At 44.6% G+C, this 22,977-nt stretch overlaps 4 protein-coding genes across 5 annotated transcripts; 2 read left to right on the top strand and 2 right to left on the bottom strand.

Annotated features, from left to right (window-relative positions):
* The first annotated feature begins 996 nt into the window (after positions 1–996).
* On the top strand, positions 997–4,943 carry crb3a (crumbs homolog 3a). Of its 2 annotated transcripts, none has more exons than XM_034219723.1 (5): positions 997–1,317; positions 1,512–1,593; positions 1,923–2,126; positions 3,586–3,632; positions 3,726–4,943. In XM_034219723.1, exons 3-5 carry the CDS (start codon positions 1,985–1,987, stop codon positions 3,936–3,938), a joined length of 402 nt encoding a protein of 133 aa, XP_034075614.1. In that variant the 5' UTR covers positions 997–1,317; positions 1,512–1,593; positions 1,923–1,984; the 3' UTR covers positions 3,939–4,943. The 2 variants fall into 2 exon arrangements, with proteins under 2 accessions (XP_034075614.1, XP_034075616.1); XM_034219725.1 differs by having other exon boundaries at positions 1,012–1,125.
* A 221-nt stretch (positions 4,944–5,164) lies between these two features.
* tubb4bl (tubulin, beta 4B class IVb-like) lies at positions 5,165–12,814 on the bottom strand. The gene is made up of 5 exons (XM_034219726.1): positions 12,649–12,814; positions 11,691–11,799; positions 11,405–11,515; positions 10,930–11,284; positions 5,165–6,162 (listed from the first exon to the last, which is right to left on the bottom strand). The coding sequence occupies exons 1-5, from the start codon at positions 12,694–12,696 to the stop codon at positions 5,475–5,477; spliced, it is 1,311 nt and encodes a 436-aa protein (XP_034075617.1). The 5' UTR covers positions 12,697–12,814; the 3' UTR covers positions 5,165–5,474.
* Positions 12,815–15,150: 2,336 nt separating this feature from the next.
* On the top strand, positions 15,151–17,803 carry LOC117548752 (nuclear factor 7, brain). The gene is made up of 6 exons (XM_034220191.1): positions 15,151–15,762; positions 16,007–16,102; positions 16,188–16,418; positions 16,503–16,525; positions 16,608–16,726; positions 16,832–17,803. Exons 1-6 carry the CDS (start codon positions 15,373–15,375, stop codon positions 17,368–17,370), a joined length of 1,398 nt encoding a protein of 465 aa, XP_034076082.1. The 5' UTR covers positions 15,151–15,372; the 3' UTR covers positions 17,371–17,803.
* A 614-nt stretch (positions 17,804–18,417) lies between these two features.
* LOC117548600 (G-protein coupled receptor 183-like) lies at positions 18,418–19,377 on the bottom strand. Its single transcript, XM_034219963.1, has one exon. The coding sequence runs from the start codon at positions 19,375–19,377 to the stop codon at positions 18,418–18,420; it is 960 nt and encodes a 319-aa protein (XP_034075854.1).
* Positions 19,378–22,977: the final 3,600 nt, after the last annotated feature.

The raw sequence follows: 22,977 nt of genomic DNA, 5'->3' as shown, positions 1-22,977 counted from the left end.
ACCTCACACATATCTATTAATGCAATCAAGTAAAAACAATGCCACAATACATCTTTGGAAACTTTAATTGAAACAGTTCTCTTCAGAACACAAATTGATGTGTCACAGCTTCACAAAGCTTGCATTTGTTTCAATATGGGCTTACATCATGATCAGGCACATGTCAATGTACTACTAGTCATGGTTCCACACACCACATGCCTGCAGTAATTGTATGCGGGACAACAGACAACAGCAGGCTTTCTAAAGGCTGGTTCCAAAAATAAATAAGCCTTTGTAAAAAGAAATGAAAAAAACAAAGTCCGACAGTTTGTTCATATCTTTCCTACATTCAAAACAATTGCTGATGGGAGTTTAATGCCTTATTTTCAATTAATTAGTATTTCCATATTTTAAATGTAATGCACATTCATGAAATTAGACGGCCACAAGCTGTTGTGAAAGTGAATAAAAACTTAAAAATAATAATGCATGCCTTATTCAGCAAGCTAAATGTTCAGCTCCATATCACCACCACCCCAACACATATACTTAGGCATTACTATACTGTGGTTAGACAATAACTCTCACTATTAAGGTTATGTTATAAAGTAACTTTGTCTGCCTGACACAGCCCATTGTCATTACCAAATAGTATAGGTAGTTTAAATAAAACCACAGTATAAGACATTTCATAATAATGGTTTGGCATCTTCTCATACTAAAAACTGCAGTAATATGGGAGTCATTTTCAATAGCAGTTATCTGCTTTTCTAGAACGCTTCGCTGCTCTCACTGTTCAAATGAAAAACTATGCAGATTAGGCTTGAAGCAGCCTACATTTTCCCTGCCCCTCTGAGTATGAGAAGGGGGAGATTAGGTGAGGATTAGAGTCCACTGGACCAGCTGGCCGCAGAATTCATCCTTAAAATATTTCAGGAATGTTGATATCCTTCCTCATGTTGGGTAACCTGATCAAACCTGAGGGAGGCGCTGTTTCATCCCACCACCCGCAGCCAGGTTGCTAGGTAAGCTGTGCAGGGGAATACAGTAAAACACTGTCTACTCAAGCAGGTTGGAGCAAGTGAGAGCGACCTGGCATCATACTATTCAAAAAAAGCTTCAGTTTAAATCCAGAATCAGGAGGTAAATTGGCATTATTTGACACACCTGTGATCAAAGTGATCTTTTTGATAGTATGTGTGTTTCAAGGAGTTTTGTTTTCATGGCAACAGGAGTGATCGGGTCTGCTGTGCTTCAGTAAACTACGCTTTTCTTTGACTCTGTACAAAGGAGTATCTGTTGTTCACTCTGCTGCAGGTGGATAACTGCGCTCAGGTAATGTAATACGAAACTTAACCATGTGACCAATGGCGATCTGAAGAGTAGACAAAAAAACTGCTTTACATAAAACACCACTGGTAGAGCAGACAGTCGAGGATGTAGTCCAATCTTTGATCTATACAAGCTTTTTTTGGAAGCACGGTGTTTTTCTCGAGATTTCACCTGTTGGACTAAACCATTTGTTGCAGTTTATGACAAGGTGGGGCGGAAGCGAGGAATACACCTGCTCGATGTTTCCCGTTTTGATTCGATCACCTGAATGGATCAATGGTATGTGTCTAACAGAGCTTTTGCTAAATTAATTTTACAACATATTTTCTTTGTTATTAGTTGCACATACCATACTAATGCTGCCAATGAGAAGGGGTTAAACATTTAGGCTGTATTCAGTTAAAATGCTATTTATATCTTATTCTTTCCCTGTGGTCTGAGCAGGTTTAATGGTGATTCAACATCAGACTGAATGTGTGACTCAGTAGTTGTATGGTGTTTATGAGTCAACAGTTTAAAGGAACAAGTTTTGTCAGTGTCAAAGTGAACTAAGAAATAGAATAAAAGGAACAAATATCGTTACTCCACTGACAATAATGTGCCTTCAGCTGTTCCAGATGGGCGATAAATCCACACAGTGAATGTTGGAACTAATGATGGACCCAAGCTGATGTCCCAGAGTCCCATGTCAGCCCTCACTTTGCCCTGCTGGTCACGGGTAGAGATGGCGGCGTGTCCGGATGTGCTGGCCAGGCCTGGAGTTGTGGTCAGGAGTGTTATACTGTTGCTCCTGAGCAGTAATCCTGTCAGGGGTGAGTCAGTGACCATCCCTTCACCCTCAAAACTCCCACACAAATGAGCATCTTACCACACCTTAACACATGCACTCACACTCACCATTGTAGCCTGCCATGATAAATAAAAACAAACGATAGCCTACATTCCAGAACAAAGTTAGAACATGCACAGTTTTGTCAGCTTTTTGCAAGAGTATTAGACTAAGTAATGCATTAAAAAAAACACTGCCATATTTGAATGAGCTTAACGTATATGTGGTGTTATCTTATCCACAATTACACATGCAAAATAATTCAATTTCACAATGTGTTCGGCTCCCCGCTGTAACCCCTGTTGCTTGTAATCAAGTTAGCCTACTTGTGACCTTGCAAAGTTTACTATTTGCCCTAGTGAATGATTGACTCGAAAAACTTCAAAGGAGGGTTTACGTTTCCAAAACAAAATGTTCTTGAATGAAAATGATGTTAAATAGTTTTTCCCTAAACAAACAAACAAACAAACGAAAGAGCTATTTGTGTGTATTTTACTTGTATTTCAAACTAGCATGTTGCTTGACTGAGCTGACTGTAAAACCGCAGTACACTCGGCATTCCTGAGCTCCTCCTCCTCATTCACTCTACTTAGTAACTTTGTAGTTTCGAGATGTCACTGACTAATCACATGGCTGGTCATAGAGAAAATGTCTGGGAACAGCAATAGGCTGTCTGGATATCATATGCTGCACTGTGGGCATGAAACTACTTCTACTGTGCTGTTGGTTCCATTTTTTTCTAACCCTGCATTAAAAATAAATGAAATTCATGTGACTAGATAACAGTTCAAAGTAGGTCAATATCTGCCTCCTGTTAGTAAGTTTGAACATGAGTTTTTTTTAAAAAAGGTTAGTCACACCTCACTTAAATCCATTTTGCACTTTATATCAACTACTTTTAAAGGATCCCTCTTTAGCCTACATTCCTTTCTTCATGAATTGATAGTTTTTTTCAGTGAATGCGTTTACACACTAAAGGGTTTAAGCATGTTTTACATCTTGTATTAGAACTGAAAAATAAAAACAACAATTTGCAGTTTTACAGGCAGCTACTTCCCATCCTGGAGCCGGTTGCCTGAAAATTGTCTCGGCCAAAAAGTACATTTCCCGAAAAACTGAATTAATTATTTTGAGTCCACTAGACTACATTACTAGGTGAAACCAGGTTACGGCTGAAGTTTAAAACATCTCCATACAAATGCAGTAACCTTACTCAATAACACCAGTTAACATGCTTGTGCATTTAAACAACTGTTGAAATGCATCGTAGATTATTGTGAATGGGGGATTGTTTTAGTTAATAGGTTACCAGTTATCCAGCAGTGAGAAAGCCCATCTTCAGTTGTATGTACAATAAACAGGCAAGCATGTAGAACTTTTTGAAAGGTTTTGAAAAGAAAGGCTTAACTGCAGTGTTTCTGACATTTCTTTTCTTTTCACAGGAAATTATACTATGCTTGCAAGCGAGACCCGTTCTAATGCCACCGATGTAAGTAAATAGAAATGATCTTGACCACTAAATGACTTTAACAAGAGTAACCAGTGTCACCAGATTTTCAAATGTTCTGTATCTTTCTATTAGGACGGACCCAACATTGCAGCCATCGTGGCCCCTACAGTCACACTGGGTGTTCTGGCCATAGTCCTGGCCGTTCTTGGCTGGCTCCTCTGCGTGGTGAAAAAGAGGAGGCAGACTGAAGGGACGTATAGACCCAGTGCTGAGGAACAGTCTGGTGCACATGGTGTGGCAGCACCAGATGCTCTAAAGTTACCAAAGGAGGAAAGACTCATTTGAGATCTTAAGCTTTGTGTTTTTACAAAATCCTTCAAGGATGACATTTTTTTGTGGTGTCTACCTTCAGCTGATCAATCAAAGAAACACCTTCCCAGGATAATGACATTACATTGCATTTAGCTGACGCTTTTATCCAAAGCGACTTACAATAAGTGCGTTCGACCAACAAGATACAAACTTGAAGAAAACAGAATCATATAAGTACATCAGGTTTCATAGAGCTAAAACATTTCAAGTGCTACTCAACTGGCTTTAGATAAGCCAGTCCTTTGTTAGTATATAAGTGTTTTATTAGTATATAAGTGCTTTGTTAGTAATTCTATCGCTCAAAGTGGAGTCGAAAGAGATGAGTTTTCAGTTTGCGCCGGAAGATGTGCAAGCTATCTGCTGTCCTGATTTCAATGGGGAGCTCATTCCACCATTTTGGAGCCAGGATAGCATAGATAAAGAGAGGACATTATTGCCAGGTTTGAGGCCTATTCACATGATGCATTTACTTACTGCTTTCATTTCAATGGGCATTGAATGGTTCCTGTGTGGCATTATGAAAAAATGCACCTGGATGTACAGTATGGATCTCACAGATTTGAACATTTTCAAGGAGGTTTTTGAACATTTATTTCGCACAAATTAAGACTTTCAGTATTTTATCTCCACTAATCTTTTAGTTTAGAGATGTATTTTCTTATCAAGGCTGCCATTTACTATGTAGCTTTTTTTGATTTGATACAGGGAAAAGCAATATATTTTTAGTCCTGATGAGTCCATTGCATTTTAAATCAAGACAAATAATTTTCAGACTAATAATAATAACAATGCAACATCTTATTACAGTTTAAAAACGTATATTATATTTTATATAGACAGCTGTACAATAAAAAGTTATGCTGAGAAATTATATTAAGCTAAATCAAGAAATTGTTTACACTACGTATTATAAGTATTCCCTCTGTAGTTAAATTAAATTGGATCAACCATGCATTTCATAATGCGTCATGATTAATCAGATGTTTTAAAATGTAACATGTTTATTTATGCCTTTTGTCAAATAAACAATTATAAAGAATTACATATACTGTTCTGTAGTTAAATAGAATAATAATTTGAAAACATGGCATGTTGTGACTTACATTTACTTTACTTGTCGGGGGGGTTGCAGAACATACACTGAAGTGCTGTAAATTCTCGATTTATGTCAGATTAAGTGAACCAATAAAATACTCAGAGGCAGTAAAAGTGGCTTTTATTAACATTTGATTTACCCTCCAAATTCAAGGATTCACAGTTAAAATCACTTGGTTTTTAATTCTGCAAGGCAATGACAGGACAAATGTAAGGATGGCAGTAATTCAGTGCAAAAACAACATTCAAAAACATTTAAAGCATTAAATGTACTAGTATTGGTACACATCAATGTCTAATACTAGAGCGATGGATTAGATGATGTTTCAGAGTGTGAATGTAAATTCCTGATGGAAAGGGATGTAAGGAACAGTTGAGGAAAAATGAAGTTTGGAGGCCTTAATGGCAGATTTCTTAGGCGACTTCCTCATCTCCGTCTTCCTCAAACTCGCCCTCCTCAGCGGTGGCGTCCTGGTACTGTTGGTACTCGGACACCAGGTCGTTCATGTTGCTTTCTGCCTCAATGAACTCCATCTCATCCATGCCCTCCCCGGTGTACCAGTGGAGGAAGGCTTTACGACGGAACATGGCGGTGAACTGCTCAGAGATGCGCTTGAAGAGCTCCTGAATGGCGGTGCTGTTGCCGATAAACGTGGCAGCCATTTTGAGGCCACGGGGCGGGATGTCACAGACGGCGGTCTTCACATTGTTGGGGATCCATACAACGAAATAGTTGCTGTTCTTGTTCTGCACGTTCAACATCTGCTCGTCCACTTCCTTCATGGACATGCGTCCCCGGAACACGGCAGCCACGGTGAGGTAGCGTCCGTGGCGTGGGTCACAGGCAGCCATCATGTTCTTGGCATCGAACATCTGCTGTGTGAGCTCGGGCACGGACAGGGCGCGGTACTGCTGGCTGCCCCTGCTGGTGAGGGGGGCGAAGCCTGGCATGAAGAAGTGCAGACGGGGGAAGGGCACCATGTTGACGGCTAGTTTACGGATGTCGGCATTGAGCTGGCCGGGAAAACGCAGGCATGTGGTCACCCCGCTCATGGTGGCAGACACCAAATGGTTGAGATCTCCATAGGTGGGGGTGGTGAGTGAAGAGTTTATCACCGGCCACTAGAGGGCAGCGTCACTGCTGTCGCTGTCCAGATATGCCGTGTTTTGACCCGGAAGTGCCGAGCGGCCATTTTAGTTCACATGTTGTTCATTCACTCCGCCTCGAGTTGAGACGTTCATCCACTCACTCATGTAAGACTGTTTCCACTATTGTTTGGTGTGTCTTTACTCTATGTAATTGAATATATGTGTATTGGTCATGACATGCATGTATGTAGTACTTTGTCAGCTTATCCTGCGGCATTGCTCTGTTTCAGGGTGTCGTCATCCTTGTCATTAAAGTACCGAAACTGACATTGAGGAGTGTGTTTCTTCATGACGACACCATGGTCGTTGTTGGATGCCCCGTCCCCGGCTGCGAGTTCGAATCCGAAGACTTGTCTGAAGCACTCGTCATTATTATATTGACGATTCATGGATTTAGCCACCAGCACGCAGCGCCTGTCATGGCCACGCCAGCCCAGGCCCCAGCCCCTCACGGCCCGAGACTCGATCGGCCCAAAGTTAATGTGGGCGTGTCGATAGAGGAATGGAACGTGTTCATCCGTCGTTGGGACGTATTCCGCGCCGGCTCAGGCATAGGGGATGCCCAGGCCCCCTTCCAGCTGTTTCAATGCGCTGGGCCTGTACTTGGAGACAGCCTGTTGAAAGCCGCCCCCGACGCCGCTTCCGGACCCTTGCCAGACCTAATCACCGTCATGCGTTACCTAGCTGTCATCCCAGTCGCTACATGCGTCCTGCGCACCGAGCTACTTCAGTTCCGCCAGGAACGCGATGAGGCATTCCGTGCATTCGCTGCCAGAGTGCGGGGTAAAGCAGAGACATGCGCATATAATGCGGTATGCGAGTGTGGTAAGGACGTGGACTATACAGACCACATCATCCGTGATGTTCTGCTCAATGGCATTTATGACTCGGACATACGCCGCGAGACGCTGGGGACACCTGACATCCTGGTTAAGCCAGTTAATGAAGTAATTTGCACTCGTCGAGAACAGAGAGATGGCCCGTAACGCTCCCCCGTCGTCCTCCCTATCAGCCATGTCGTCATTCCGGCGCCTGAAGACGACTCCACAGACGAGCCCCGCCCTGAGCCCTGCGGACGGGGCTAAACGTGCCTCGTGCCCAGAATGTAAGAGCGTCTTTAACGTCTTCACGGAGGGGCCTCGCGGGTGGAATCCTAAGCTTCACTAGGTGTGCATCGGCTGCTACAGGGCCCGCCGACGACAGAGGCGTTAACAGCCGTCGTCCGACAGTCAACAGGCCGCCATGGGGTCGGAGCCGGTCTCCCAGGTCTCATCGGTGCAAGCTGGGGCCCGCCCTGGCCGACGTCACAGGAGCCATCGCCGACTCCGCGCCCCTACGTCGCACGGATGTGTCAACAGGCAAGCACCTATCAGACTCGAGCACCACATCTTCTCCAAGGGCGAATGGAGACGGGCCAGGCTGAGAGACCACCCCCGAGCATTAATCACCATCTCGATGGACATGCCAGTCGGGTTGAGGGATGGCACCGGCAACCGGGGCTCGGCCGATGGAGCTCGGATATCCGCCGTCGCGGACACTGGCGCGCAGTCGGACCTTTGGTCGCTGGAGGAGTTCCTGGCCTGCGGTTTCTCGCGGGACGACCTGCGACCCGTCAGCCTCAGCCTGTCGGCCGCCAACCACTCCCCCATAACCATCGAGGGAGCGTTCTTCGCTAGGCTCTCGACAACCTGCAGCGGGGGGCGTGTCACATCCTGCCGTTCCATGGTATATGTGAGCAGCTCGGTCCGGGCCATGTACCTCTCCTACGAGTCGTTGCTCAACCTCGGCCTCTTGCCCGTGAACTTCCCATTGGACGACGTTGCAGGGGGGCACAAGGACAGGTGTAGCCCTGACACGGCTGACACGCCAGACCAGCCCTTGTCCGTCAATGCGACGAGGTCAGCCAATGGCGGCTGCGTGGGGCCAGGTGACCCCCGGGACGCCCAGTGCACATGTCCTCAGCGCACGGTCCCCCCGGCGCGCCCCGTATCTGCCGTTCCCTTGTAAGCCAGAGAACAATAACAGGATGAAAGATTGGCTACTCGGGAGATATGCCTCGTCGACGTTCAACACTTGCCCCCATCGAGCACTACAATGCATGGAGGGGCCACCTATCGAGATGCACGTGGACCCCGCAGCTATACCTAGGGCATGTCACACAGCGGCTACAGTGCCTTTACACTGGCAGCGGAGGGTCCACGATGACCTCCTGCGGGACAAAGCCCTTGGGGTCATTGAACGTGTGCCATACGGCGAGCCAGTGACGTGGTGCCATCGTATGGTAGTCACTCGGAAGCACGACGGTTCCCCACGCAGGACCGTGGACCTCTCCCCCCTTAACAAGTTCTGCCAACGTGAGACCTTCGCCACTGAGTCCCCGTTCCACCTTGCACGCCGCGTCCCGAAGGGCACCTGGAAGACCGTCACGGACGCCTGGAACGGCTACCGCGGAGCAGCGCTATGCGGCCGTCGAGGGAGAGGCCCTAGCTGTGGCCTGGGGTCTGGAACAGACGCGGTACTTCACGCAGGGGTCCGACAACCTCGTCGTGGTCACCGACCATAAGCCGTTGGTGAAGATCTTTGGCGACCGTACGCTGGATGAGATAACAAACTCGCGTCTGTTTAGACTCAAGCAGTGCACCCTCCCATGGTGCTTTGACATTGTGCATCTGCCTGGCAAGAGCAACTATGCCGCTGATGTCACATTGAGGCATCCTTCCCCCTCGGGCTCAGCGAACGGCCTCTCATTGGGGCTGCCGAGCGGGCCTGACGCCGTGGAGTCAGCACTCATGGCCTCCATCCGCGACGACCCACGGGAGCTCGGAGCCGTCTCTTGGCCCCTCCTCGCACGGGAGACAGCGGCTGACGGATGCCTCGGCCACCTCCTCCAACTCATCGAGCAGGAGGGTGGGATTTACGTAAATGACCCTGCCCTGGCGAGTCTGTCATCGGTCTGTGAGTCCGTCTACGCACAGGACGGTGTCCTGCTCTATCGGGACCGCGTCGTGGTCCCCCCATCCCTCCGTGGGAGAGTCCTTCGGCCTCTCCATGCCGCTCACCAGGGGACCTCAGCGATGGGGAAGCATGCCCGAGCCATAGTTTACTGGCCCGGGATGTCCGGGGACATTCAGGCCATCAGGGACGGGTGTGCAGACTGCAACCGCAATGCTCCGTCACAGGCGGCTACACCCCCCCTGCCGTCCTCACCCCCGTCCACGCCATTCGAGGCGGTGTTTGCTGACTTCTTCGACTATGGGTGCCGCCACTACCTAGTTGTCGGGGACCGTCTCTCGGGCTGGGTAGAGGTCCTGAGCTCTACGGCGGGTACTGGCAGGCTCAGCTGGCCTGGTCCAACACCTCCGTTCGTTCTTCGCCACCTTCGGCGTACCGGAGGAGCTCTCGAGCGATGGTGGTCCAGAATTCAAGGCGAGCCACACTGAGGACTTCCTCCGCTTATGGCACGTCAAACACCGTGTGTCGTCCGTTAGCTTTCCGCAGTCGAATGGGAGGGCGGAAGTTGCGGTTAAGACCGCTAAGCGCCTCCTGATGTCCAACACCGGCCCATCGGGCGGCCTTGATCAGGACCGCTTCCTGCGTGCTATGCTGCAGTTGCGAAACACGCCTGACCCCGACTGCAACCTCTCGCCAGCGCAGATCATCTTCGGCCGCCCCCTTCGTGGCTCGCTCTCCTTCGTGAACCGCCTCGAGAAGTTCTCGAACCCGCACATCCGCCTGCTATGGCGCGAGGCATGGGCGGCGAAGGAGGACGCCCTTCGGACCCGTATGTCCCGTACCACCGAATCTCTGGGGACTCACTCAAGACCGCTCTGCCCATTGGCACTCGGCGAAAGGGTATTCCTCCAGAACCAGCAAGGCCCGAGCCCCCACAAATGGGACAGGTCAGGGGTCGTGGTGGAGTCGCCGGGCCACGACCAGTTTCGGGTCAGGGTTGACGGTTCGGGACGTTTGACACTGCGCAACCGGCGTTTCCTCCGTGCCTATACGCCGGACACACCCTGCACCCGTGAGCAGCCGGCTGCGCCGTTGCCGCCGCCCGCTGCTCTGGGCCATCAGTCCCCACCTATCCACCCGTGATGGGCGACGCCCCAGGGGATTGCTCAGCGGCCGGCTGTTGGACCCCGCGACTCAGCTATGGGCGCTTCCCCACCGGCACCTGCCGGTGAGGCGTCCTCTGACCTCACCGTTCCTACGGGTGCCTTCCTGGGCGCACCGGTGCCGCAGTCACCGGCGACGCTGCCCCAGCCTACTCGGCCAGGCCGCGTGAGGAGGCCGCCTGCATGTTACGAGCCCGAGTCCGGCAGCTGGATTTAGACCGTTAATCTATTCCGGCCCATAGTTTTCCGGTCTGGGGGGGGATGAAGAGTTTATCGCCGGCCACTAGAGGGCAGCGTCACTGCTGTCGCTGTCCAGATATGCCGTGCTTTGACCCGGAAGTGCCGAGCGGCCATTTTAGTTCACATGTTGTTCATTCACTCCGCCTCGAGTTGAGACGTTCATCCACTCACTCATGTAAGACTGTTTTCACTATTGTTTGGTGTGTCTTTACTCTATGTAATTGAATATATGTGTATTGGTCATGACATGCATGTATGTAGTACTTTGTCAGCTTATCCTGCGGCATTGCTCTGTTTCAGGGTGTCGTCACCCTTGTCATTAAAGTACCGAAACTGACATTGAGGAGTGTGTTTCTTCAGTGAGTTTGAGTGTACGGAAACAGATATCATAAAGAGCTTCATTGTCAATGCAGTAGGTCTCATCTGTGTTCTCGACCAGCTGGTGGACGGAGAGAGTGGCGTTGTAGGGCTCCACCACGGTGTCGGACACCTTGGGAGAAGGCACCACGCTGAAGGTGTTCATGATGCGGTCGGGGTACTCCTCGCGGATCTTGCCCATGCCAGAGCCAGTACCGCCACCCAGGGAGTGAGTGAGCTGGAAGCCTTGGAGGCAATCACAGCTCTCCGCCTCTTTCCTCACGACATCCAGGACGGAGTCCACCAGCTCGGCTCCCTCAGTGTAGTGGCCCTTGGCCCAGTTGTTTCCAGCTCCACTCTGACCTGATGTAGTGAATACAGTTAATTATTGGAGGAAACACACGGAAGCTATTCTTATGGAAGAAAAAATCTTCGTTTTAATATCAGCTCAGTGTATATTCACTTATTCTTCACACAGCTTACCAAAGACGAAGTTATCGGGTCTGAAGATCTGCCCAAAGGGACCCGACCTGACTGAGTCCATTGTGCCGGCCTCCAGATCCACCAGGACGGCTCGTGGAACATATTTTCCACCTAAAATCTGGTTGACAACGTCACTCCTCAATCTAACAAGCTTGTTAAGCATGCTGTGTTTAATGTAAAACTCAGACGTGTATGTAAATCATTTTGCATCTGGGGCTGGGTAGGTAAAGGAAGAAAATAGATTGTTGAATATGCTATGTGTGTTAAAGCTGAATATGTAACTTACCTGTGGCCTCATTGTAATAAACACTGATTCTGTCCAACTGTAGATCGCTGTCTCCATGGTAGGCACCGGTGGGATCAATGCCATGCTCATCGCTGATCACCTCCCAGAACTAAGGAAAAAAGAAACGTAGGAGGAAAGGAGAGAGAGAATGATGTTAATATAGGCCAAGGTAAAAATAAAAATGTACAAACTGAATATAGCTAAAAGTAGCTGAGTTCACTGAAATAGCACATACTATAGCTACTTTATACGAAGCTATTTTTAAACATGCAAAGCTAACATGTCTGTTTAATTATCAGATTAAATGCAGGTCAAAAGAGTAGTCCATTAGTCTGAGATGCAGAATGTCTCAGGAGTAATCAGCAGATGGCAATAATCTGATAAGTAACAGTGTCTTCCATTCTCGACAACCACACACACTCCAAACTACTAAACAAAACATTATTTAATGTTAAAACAACAAAATAACATCATGGATTGCTGTAAAATAGATATTTTGTGGCTGGGGTTGGCACCAAAATAATTATGTAAATAGGTCATATGGGGGGGGGGGGGGGTTGGGGGGGAGGAGGCTGCTATGACGAGTGCACACTGTAACTTTACATCTATCGTAAATCCTTAATGTAATTTCTTTCAGAATTCCACAAAAAAAGTAGAAAAGTAAAATATAAAGTTTGCATTTAATTATAAACATTGACTTTTTTATTTTCTTTGGCATAATTAAACGGTTGCACGAATCTTAAACCATCTGTAAACCCTGCAGAGAAATCAATGATCTAATCGTCTAACATTTTAATTTTGTACTCATTGCACAACGAGTCAATCTAGAGAGGACACTGCATTTGATTTATTCTCGGAAATTCTCAGAGGATGGAATGGATTAGACGTCTCTGTCCTCTCGCCTGCACCAGTCTCATCAAATTGACGAAACAAACACAGAAAGTAAATCAAAAGATACCTTGGCACCGATCTGGTTTCCGCACTGCAAGTGCACAATTTCGCACATTTTGGACAAATACGAGGATGGCCGAGTAGGAGATGAGAAATCTGAGCAGCAGAAATTCACAGGATGATGATGACTGCTGCTCTCGATCGTCCGGGATTTTCTCGCAGCACCGCCTCTCATAAAGTCTACTGGGCTGAATCGGTGGCGCAACCTGATGTCATCGCCATGGTAACCAAAGAACGGAGGAGAGAGGGAGGGACCAAGAACCGTGGAAATGGCGGATAGGGCGCTAGGATACGAGCTACATAAGCCATCGAAGATTCTCATTATTCTCCAAAAATTACTTCACTCACACCCCCTCCCCAACACACACACACACACACACACACACACACACACACACACACACACACACACACACACACACACACACACACACACACACACACACACACACACACACACACACACACACACACACACACACACACGCACGCACACGCACACACAAAACAAACACACACGGGGCGCCGTAGGGGGTGAAAAGTTAGGACGATTCTAAGGGCCCGTGATTGACAGGGGCTCAAACTATTTTAGAACATTAAGAATGTTTAAGTAACCAATGTGATATATTTTCATGGGGCCCAAAATCCCTGGCGGCGCCAAACACACACCCACGGCCTATTGTAGCGAGCGAGGTCTACAAGGTCTCTCATTTGCATTGTTAACAGTGTAGCCGATTGTAAGGCTCCATGATTTCATTACTTTGAAGCATGGCATCAATCAGCCTTGGCTCGAAAGGACAAAGATAGTAACATTTGTACTGGAGTTTGAGAACATCTTCTGAAGTATCAACTTTTTTATTATCCCACGTTCTTAGATGTTGTTTCTAAGTTAATGTGAACGCCAACACCAGGGCCGGCCCTGACCAATTTGCTGCCCTAGGCAAGATTTTTGCTGGGGCCCCCTCCCCCCCCCCCCCCCCCCTACGTTTTTTGGTAGTTTGATTTATTTTTAAATGAACACAAATACAAAATTAAAACCTATAATTGCACACAAAAACCATTATTTCAAAATAAGAACTATTTCACATAAACTTCTGGTTTGTACTGTAATTTACATTAATTACAGCAGAGGGAGCTGTCCTAATCAAGTGAAGAGAGGGCTGTAATCTACTTCCACATAAAAAATGTGGTTTCAATTTTGTGGTGCCCGTGTTTTTATAACTGGACACAAAAACGATTTAACAAAAAAAAATAGATTTTACAGAAACCACTGGTTTTTACCACTATTTACATTCATTCCAACTGTCTACTAAAGGCCTCAATCTCACACCTCAACACCTTACCTTAGCCTGACTCTCCTTGCCTTTCTGACCCGGGGGCTGCTGGGCTGGGGCAGTTCAACTTACCTGATTTGGGGGGGGGGGGGGGGGGGGGGGGGGTGCACCATAGTTTATGGGCGCTGTACGCAATATAGGCGTAGTTCTTTTAAGATAAGATAATGAGATGTACTTTGTTGATCCAAAATCGGGAAATTGTTTTGTTATGACATTTAAATAAAACATTTTCTAACATTTTTAAATGTTTAAATGTTTTCTTTCCCCCAATTTTTGGCGCCCTCCATGGGTTGATGCGCCCCTAGCATTCACCTATACTGCCTATGCCAAGGGCCGGCCCTGGCCAACACTGAATATGAACACTGAATTGTAAACCTTTGCACTAAAAGACAAATGCTATACTGCACGTTGTTTTTTTTCATACAGAATCAAGGATAACTCTAAAATTAAACATGCACCCCCAATTGCAATCCCACTTTACAACTTACCTTAGAAAAAGTAGGCTTTCAGAAGACATGTTCACTGTTTTGATCAGTCTATTTTTATTGCTATTTGAAATTCTGCCTTTTTTGGATTGCATTCTTTGCAGTCTTTCAGAATATAAAAAAGGATTACAATCCTCTGATCCTAAACAGTGAGCACCTGCAGCAAATATTCTGTTATTATTTCAAGACCTTCACCAATTATGTAACACACATGCTTAAGACGCATACAATGTACTATCAATGCCAATATAATTGAGTACCTATTACAGTATATTAACAAGAAGCAAGTGTTTTGTTTTTAGTTCATTAAAATCCTGTTTCTTTCGGAGCTGGCGTAGCCAGTCTGGGTCTTAAAGATGGATACCACACTGTAAACACATTTAGGAAACAATGCTCGTCACTAAGTTCACTGGTGTATAGGAAATGACTTGTTTGTTTTGACCTGGTCATTCCATTTTCAAATGGTGAATTGCTAACTACCCAATTAATTATTTACTAGACTAAAAACATTTGTGCCACATTCCCGTTCATTTCCTGAATCACGACATTTCAAACATGCAGTAACAACCCGTTTTAAGCTCACCCACAACTGGCCAATAGGGTTTAATTTCCTGTTTCCCAGCTTGGCTACATACTGGGTTGTTTCTCAGTGCTGCATGATTTGAGTTACTCCCACAAAAGTCATGCACAGGAAAACCAAGAGCCTTTGCTACTTCATGTCAAGAACAATAGATAGGCTGTCAGTGTGCTCTGAGGCTAGAGCATGGGCTAGAGAGACAAGTTTAACGAGGCACGCTAAATTATTATGCTACTGCCAGAGGAACCATTATAAGTACATGAGGACTTAAACCGGAGGATTTGTGCTGTTTTGAACTGTGGATTAACTGCATTGTACGTGACAAGCTACTGATCATGTCTCTCCCAGAGGAGGATCTCACATGTCCAATCTGCTGTGACATCTTTACAGACCCTGTGTTGCTGCCATGTAGCCACAGCTTCTGCAGGAGCTGTGTGAAGCGCTGTTGGGAAAGAGGCGTACGTGACTGTCCAGTATGCAGGAAAAGAGCCTCTACGGCCAGCCCTCACACCAATTTGGCTCTGAGAAACGTCTGTGAAGCCCTTTTGCAGGCCAAAAAGAATTCAATGTTGGTGGAAGAAACTTTGAATTGTATTCTGCACGGGGAGAAGTTAAAACTTTTCTGTCTGGTTGACAAACAACCCATCTGTGTGGTGTGTCAGTCTTCCAAACTGCACAAGGGTCACGACTGCTCGCCTATAGAAGAGGCAGTGCTGGACTGCAAGGTAAGGGGGAAAAAAATCAATGTGTTTCCAGACTTTATCGTAAAAGCAACCTTTTAAACGGACTCTGCTGTTTTTGGCCACCTGATGTATTCAAGGTAACACCCAAGGGTAGAATGCTGCCCAGCAAGTCTGTCCTGATTGTGAAAAAACTCCAGGGCCCAGATATTCAAAGCACTCATAATTCTGATACATCCTTATATAAAATGAAATGATCTCTGCTGACTCTCACCTGCTTGTCTTTCAGGATGAACTTGCTTTATCACTCAAGAACTTACAAGATAAAATGGACAGCCTCCAAAGGATTCAGACGACCTCTGCAGACATGTTCAAGTTTATCAAGGTAAATGTGATGAGATGTCAGATGTGTGGTTTTGAATGAAAAATAATTTGGTCAAATAAACCAGAATTTGCCTAATCTTCCTCAGAATCAAGCACAAGAAACCCAGACATTGATCGAGAGCCAGTTCAAGCAACTGCATCAAATCCTCTACGAGGAAGAGTCAGCCAGAATAGCTGCTGTTAAAAAAGAAGAAGAAGAAAAGATTGCAGGATTGAAGGATAAGATTAAAGAACTGTCAGCAGAAGTGCTATCGCTCGCAGAGACCATCTCAATCATACAGGAGCAGCTGGAAGAAGAAGATATGATCTTGTTGAAGGTCTGTACAGTCAGGTATAAATCAACCTTTTAATATTGTTCCCCAAAACCTCCCACCTTGACTGTGATTCTTTCTGTTTTCCAGAATTTCAAGGCCACCCAGGAGAGGTAGGTCAGCACAGTTATGGGTTTATACTCTTTGAGTTGACAATGCCATATTCTCAGTCCAAAATATGTGTTTCTATCACAGAGAAAGAAGCATACCTCTTGGTTCAGACAACTTGTCGGGGTTACTAATTGATGTGACAAAGCATCTCTGCAACCTCAAATATAAAGTATGGGAGAAAATGCTGGACAAAATTGACTATAGTGAGTACATGTCATAGCTATAAGGCTTCAAGGCCAAGAGAGTAAAATTGTTCAACCCAGACCGTGTTTCCTCATCAATTTTTCTGCTAATATCCTGTCTTTTAGCCCCTGTTATTTTGGACCCAAACACAGCACACCCCTGCCTCATCCTGTCAGACGACCTCACTTCCCTCCACTACTCAAAGCAGCACACTGGTTGCCCTGACAACCCAGAGCGCTTCCACATGAGCGCAGAAGTGGTTGGCATGGACGCACTGGGCTCAGGAAGCCACCACTGGATCGTGGAAACAGGAAGTAATCAGGACTGGCTCCTGGGCGTGGCCTCTTTGTCTGTACCTAGAAACTCTGAGGTCTGCGCTCGGCCTGAAAACGGCTTCTGGGCTTTGTGTTTACGGGACGGAGAGTTCAGGGCAATGACCTCCCCCCCGACCCCCCTGACACTTACAAGAGTGCCAAAACAGGTCAAAATGCAACTGGATTACAACAAAGGGACAATGTCTTTCTTTGACCCTGCTGATGACACACTCATTTATGCATTCACACACACGTTCACAGAAACTTTACTTCCATATTTCTATACACAAAACAGTCATCCATTGACAATAATGCCAGAGAAAGTACTCATCACAATGTTGCGCCAATAAGCGGATGAAGGACAGGGATATTTGTATTTAGTGATTTACTGGCTGAAATGTTAATGTTCTTTAGAAACATGTTCTGTTTTATTTGTTGTAATTATAATTAGGCTACATTCAAACAGCAACCAATATATCAAAGCTTTAACAAAAAAAAGTAAATAATATTAGTGGCTGTCGTCACTCATTTATATAGGCCTGAAACTTGACAACTTTCACTCTAGATTTTGCAACTTTGGGAGTGGATGCTATAGCAACTGCCATTGGAAAAGTTGTCAAAATTGGCTTAGGTTATTCTCTGGAAGGTCAAGCAGCCAATATGGCTCTTCCAATCACAATTTATGTCATACATCCTAAAATGCTGGATAAATGAAAGCTCAAACCTTTAAAACAAGCTGCAGCTGGTTTGGTCCTGCCTCCAAACGAGGTGCAGCACCACCGGCACTTTAAGTTTGGGAACCATTCAGGTATAGTTCCTAAACAAAATGAAAAAGAATAAATATGAAGTTTGAGTCCATCCATAAGTGGGTTATGGTTTGTGGCCTGCAGTTTCCTTATGTTTAATCATTTTGAATGGCCTTATGTCTGATTGTATAATACTGATGCACATGTTTTCTATGATTGTTCTATTGGTAATTATTTTTATTTTATGTTGGTTTTGAATGAAGGATACGTGTCTAACCCTTTTAGCACAATGCACTTTAAGAAAAACACACAAACTCACACAAATCACATTCTTCACACAAGGAAGGATTAGACTTTACAGTTGAGTTTATTGGTCACTTTTGTACACATGATGGCGCCAAAACCAAAGTAATAAAGGTGTTCATTGTGTAGAGTCGACTGTATCACACAAATAAATATTGTGCTGTTTTTGAAAATGTATCTTAAACATGATTAGTTTATGAAAACATTATAGTAAAAATGTTGACTCATTATTTATGAGGTTCATCTTTTTTCAGGATTATCTTTTTTCAATCTACATAAAATAAATCTAATCAGTGAAACACATGTATCAAATAATCAAACCAAGGGTCAATATGTGTATTATTTCTTCTAAGCAGGTGGGATTTGTGCAGCTGGGGTTTTGTTGTTCTTTGCATTAACACAGATACAGCACTTTTTCAGGCAGGTGTCTGAGAAGAAAGGCACCTTGTCCAGACGACATAGATAGATAAGCGGCTGGATGGTGCTGCTGATGTTAAGGAAAGCGAAGCCCACAGGCTGCACGTAGCAGCGGAACACATCAGGGGAGTAGACGTCTTCAAAAGGAAACAGTGCTACAGGTGGCAGGTAGTTAAACACAATGATACAAAGGATGGACAGCACTGTCTTGAAGGCCTTCTTCTTCATGGGGTGCATCTCATCTTTCCCTCCTGCCCTGCTGGACTTCTTCAGGGCCCACAGTATGCTCACATTACACAAGACCATCCAAGTAAATGTTGCCAGCATTTCACCAGTGAACACCTTTTCAAAGTTGGGGAGGCCTCCCACAGCCTTGGCAGCAGAGTAAGCAAAGGTAAGGCAGAATACCAGCAATGAGAGGCTTAACCTATAAATGATGGGTTTAAACTGCCCAAACCTTACTGGAAAGATCACAGCTACAAAGCGATCTAGGCAGATACAGGATAGAAACAATGGCCCACTAGTGTCTTTTACACCATAAGAAAACTTGACTGCTGACCAAACTTCTTTGCTCTGCCAGTAGTACAGGTTAAGGAAGATGAGAGGGGGTATGGCACTAAAATAGGCATCCATGAAAGCCAGGCAGCCCAAGAATATGTCTGAAGTTGTGGGTTCTTTGCGATTTCGGATGAGGATTGCAATGACAAGTAAGTTGGCTGGGAATCCCACGATAACGTTGATGCTCTGGAGGGTCAGATCAAAGAGAATACCCTCTACCTGATGGTCGCATCCGTCAAACACACTGAAGGGTTCTGCTGTGGCATTGGTGCCAGCAGTGGTGTTAAGAGGGAGTAGAGTCTGGACAGTGGTTGAAGAAAAATTTCTCTCCATGATTTTGTCACTGCAAAAGGACCCTGGTGGAAAAAGGAAAATTAATAGTGGTTAGGGTTTACCATTTTCTAGACATCATTCACTCACTTACAATACAATTTCCCATTAACACCAGGGCCCAGGAGTTCAAAACTTTTAATCCCTATCTGGTCGGATCAGATTTGGATTTTGGGGAGTTCAAAACCAAAAAACAGGATTAGGATCACTTTGATATCCGATCGGATCAGGAAATCCAATCCAAGCTTTAATCTGGATCACATCTTCAAAACGGGTAGTTCAAACCGACAACACAGGTTTGGGATCAATTTGATCCCAAAAAACTGGATTATCCTGATCCCACCAGAGGGGTGGATTTCCAGTGGATTACCAGAGCAAAATGTACTGTACAATTTATTTTAAAATATGTTTCAATTTAAATTAGATGGCAAAGTTTGTTAACTGAAATAATACACAATTGTTAGCCTTCATGGGAAATACATTGTATTTTTTCCATTTTTGCTCACGTTTGTGGTGGCCTATTTTGTTTTCAACCAAATGTCGATGACATAAATGTTTATGCTCATAAAATTATCACAGCAAAGATTGTCAATCACAAATGTAATTTAGATTAAAGTAAAAATATCTTCAACAAAAAAAAAGTCCATCATCTGTCATCACCTTTCAAATAAAAATATATAATTAGACATTATAGATGTCTCTGCAATGTGGTCTCTTGTCTTCCTTGTAGTATTTTTCATATCCACTAGATGGCGCTCGGTAGGATTAAAGCACTGATATTCAGGATCTAGTCATCTTGAAAAGTCGTAATCTGGATCAGGGTAATCCTATCCTGAATTGATTTGAACTCCAGGGACAACATTTGGCCGATTTGTCTGATCCTGGATTACAAAAAATGGGATTTCAAAATCTGATCGGATCTGATTGAGATTAAAAGTTTTGAACTCCTGGGCCCAGGTGTTTATCATGGAAACTTGTATTTCATCTTGTGTTCTTGCTCTGAAGCACATTAGAAGCCTTGTTTCTAGTTTGCTGAGAAGTTAATTCTCAATAGAGTTCAACTCGCCACAGAGTAAATGAGACATTTCCCAGAGAGCAACAAAAACATGTTACAAACAGCGTCAGGGCTTCTCCTCAGGCTGTTATCTTGTTATTGTGTCTGTGTGGACCTTCCTCTGGGAAGCTTGACTCCCCGTATATAGGGACATCTAACTCACTTAAGGGACTCATACTAAAAGCCCCACCCTTTTACTGCAGAATAAAAGGGCAGCTATACTCAAATTAAAATGGCAGAGTTCATATGTTGCACGTAGACAATTGTTTAAGATTCTTAAGAGCAGTCATTTCCTGGAGCTCTTGAAAGCCTGTTTCTGACATTTAGCTATTCCTAAAGCTAATTTCTGACCAGAAAAGGATGGTAACACGAAAGATGAATGCAATAATGGCTGGATTGATGGAATAATAACAGGAGTCAGATATGAAGGATACCATTAAAAGGTGTACTGGGCCTTGAGCTCAGTGTCTCTGTCTTTGGCCCCTACAGGAAGATCACATATCTGGGGAGCTTTTTTAAATCCCTAAATGTCAGGTTTTGTTCTAGGCTCCGGGAACATTACATGTTCCGGGACTTCGTGCAGCTGCTCTGAGTCAGGCTGATTTGCATTAGTCTTTTGCACATGCAGTACACCTGAGCTCCTTCCACTGAATGGACTATTGGAGCCAGAGGCTGTCATTGTTCTTTGTACAGCCATCAAGGGGCCTATTCTGGTTTAATGTGGGCCTTTCGTGCCCTCCTTCTCTCAGTGGACAGGGCTTCTCACCTCCCCGTGCTGCCGGCTCCACCTCAGGCCACACACACTCCTGTGGGGCTAATCACTCTGATGGAGGAGGGAGACGTTATTTGCCAAGATAATCGTCCCTGGAGATAGCAGACTTAATCAATTGTGTTTTTCTTCAGGCATATCTAATGAAAACGAAATAAACAAAACAGAATTATTGTAATGTTTTTTGGAGGATTTAATTAGATGCTGTTTTACATGCACTCCGGAATTTTTTGTTTGGTAAAAGTAACTTGTTTTTTATATTTGTTACAGTTTTAACTTTTAAATACAATTTAATGACAGTGAAATATACATATATCACTTTTGCCTATTGTAAGTACAAACTAATGCCAGACAGCAACAATAGGAAAAAACTATATGAGAATAAATTCAGTGTAACTATCTTTGCAGATTTCAGAAAATATTCAAATGATCGCATTTTCCTACTCAAGATTAAAAATGCCAAACATTTCAACAGTTAGAGTATCATTACAAAAACTAGGATGCTATTGAGTTTAGTATGCCATGCATATTGATCTATGATCATCAGTAAGTCTCAAATATTTCCAGTCCGTATATTTTGAAATAACAGGAGCAATGAAAGGGGAAAACCCACTTAAACTTAATTGATCTACATTGTTTAATCCAAAATGACATGCAAAATGGAGATAACCATTTTTCTAGGTAGTAATTAACACATTAAAATATATGTATATTATATTAATTCATCAATTAGAAAGTCTTGCCTCTTTTAATGCCATGTATTGATTAAAGATCCTCGATTAGACTAAAACTTTGTGACCAAAAGGACCCGTGGAGGTTTTTAAAAGTTCAAATGTTTTTTTACTCACCAGTGTTGAATATTCTTCTGTTCTGTATGTAGGATGACGTGTGTGTGTTTCAAGGGTTCATTTATAAGTTATCCGAAGTGTCGTGACTTTGACGCTGACCAGGAGGGGAGGATCTCCTGGAGTTTTTGATTTCATGAGGGAATAATGATTCTCCCAGTCCTAACTGTTTATAAAGATGCCTTACTTGAGGTGCCAAGTGTTGTCAGCGGCCATTTACAGTAAACCTACAACGCTGAGGACCTGATCCTGAAGACCTGGTATTTTGCTTTGAGTCACTTGTACTTGATTATTTCAATTTTTTTACAATTCCACTTCATTTGAGAGTCAACTTATTGTACGTTTTAGTGCAATTTGAACTCTTCCAAGGTGAAAGACTTGAGAAAACAAATCAACAAAAAAACACAATATACCATTTTTACCTTTATCATCAAACGAACTAAAGATGTATTTGTTTGATTTTTAGAATGTTATTGACAAGGGCTTATTGATGTTTGCCACTCTCTTATTCCCTGGTGTCCTGGCTTCTCGATCTAGGCTTGATAAATGTATTCAGGGGGCATCATGGGACCGATCTGGTGCTGCTGAGGGTTTAAATCCTCACAGCACGTCATCCTTTTTTCCCTGCACAAGAACAATTTAAAAAACGATCAAAGCTATCAAAGACTCCTGCTGAAGTGTCCACCATTTAACAACTAGGAAGGAAAGGACACAATAAGTGTATAAAGTGTGTGAGTATGTGTCAGGGTGTATTGGGTAGTTTCCTGGGTGGTGATTGCATTTGAGTCTCTGCTTTGGTGAATGGAACCCAATGTTCTGTTCCCTTATGGAAATACAATGACAAACCCACATTGATCTATTGTCAAATCAATGTCTGAACTACCAAATAGAAAGAGAATCTCAGAGGACATGCTGTCATTTGGTTGCTTTACCGC

The sequence above is a fragment of the Gymnodraco acuticeps genome, unplaced genomic scaffold, assembly GCF_902827175.1.
Source record: "Gymnodraco acuticeps unplaced genomic scaffold, fGymAcu1.1, whole genome shotgun sequence".
In the NCBI taxonomy this organism is placed as follows: Eukaryota; Metazoa; Chordata; class Actinopteri; order Perciformes; family Bathydraconidae; genus Gymnodraco; species Gymnodraco acuticeps.
This window is presented reverse-complemented; position numbering and strand designations above follow the sequence as displayed.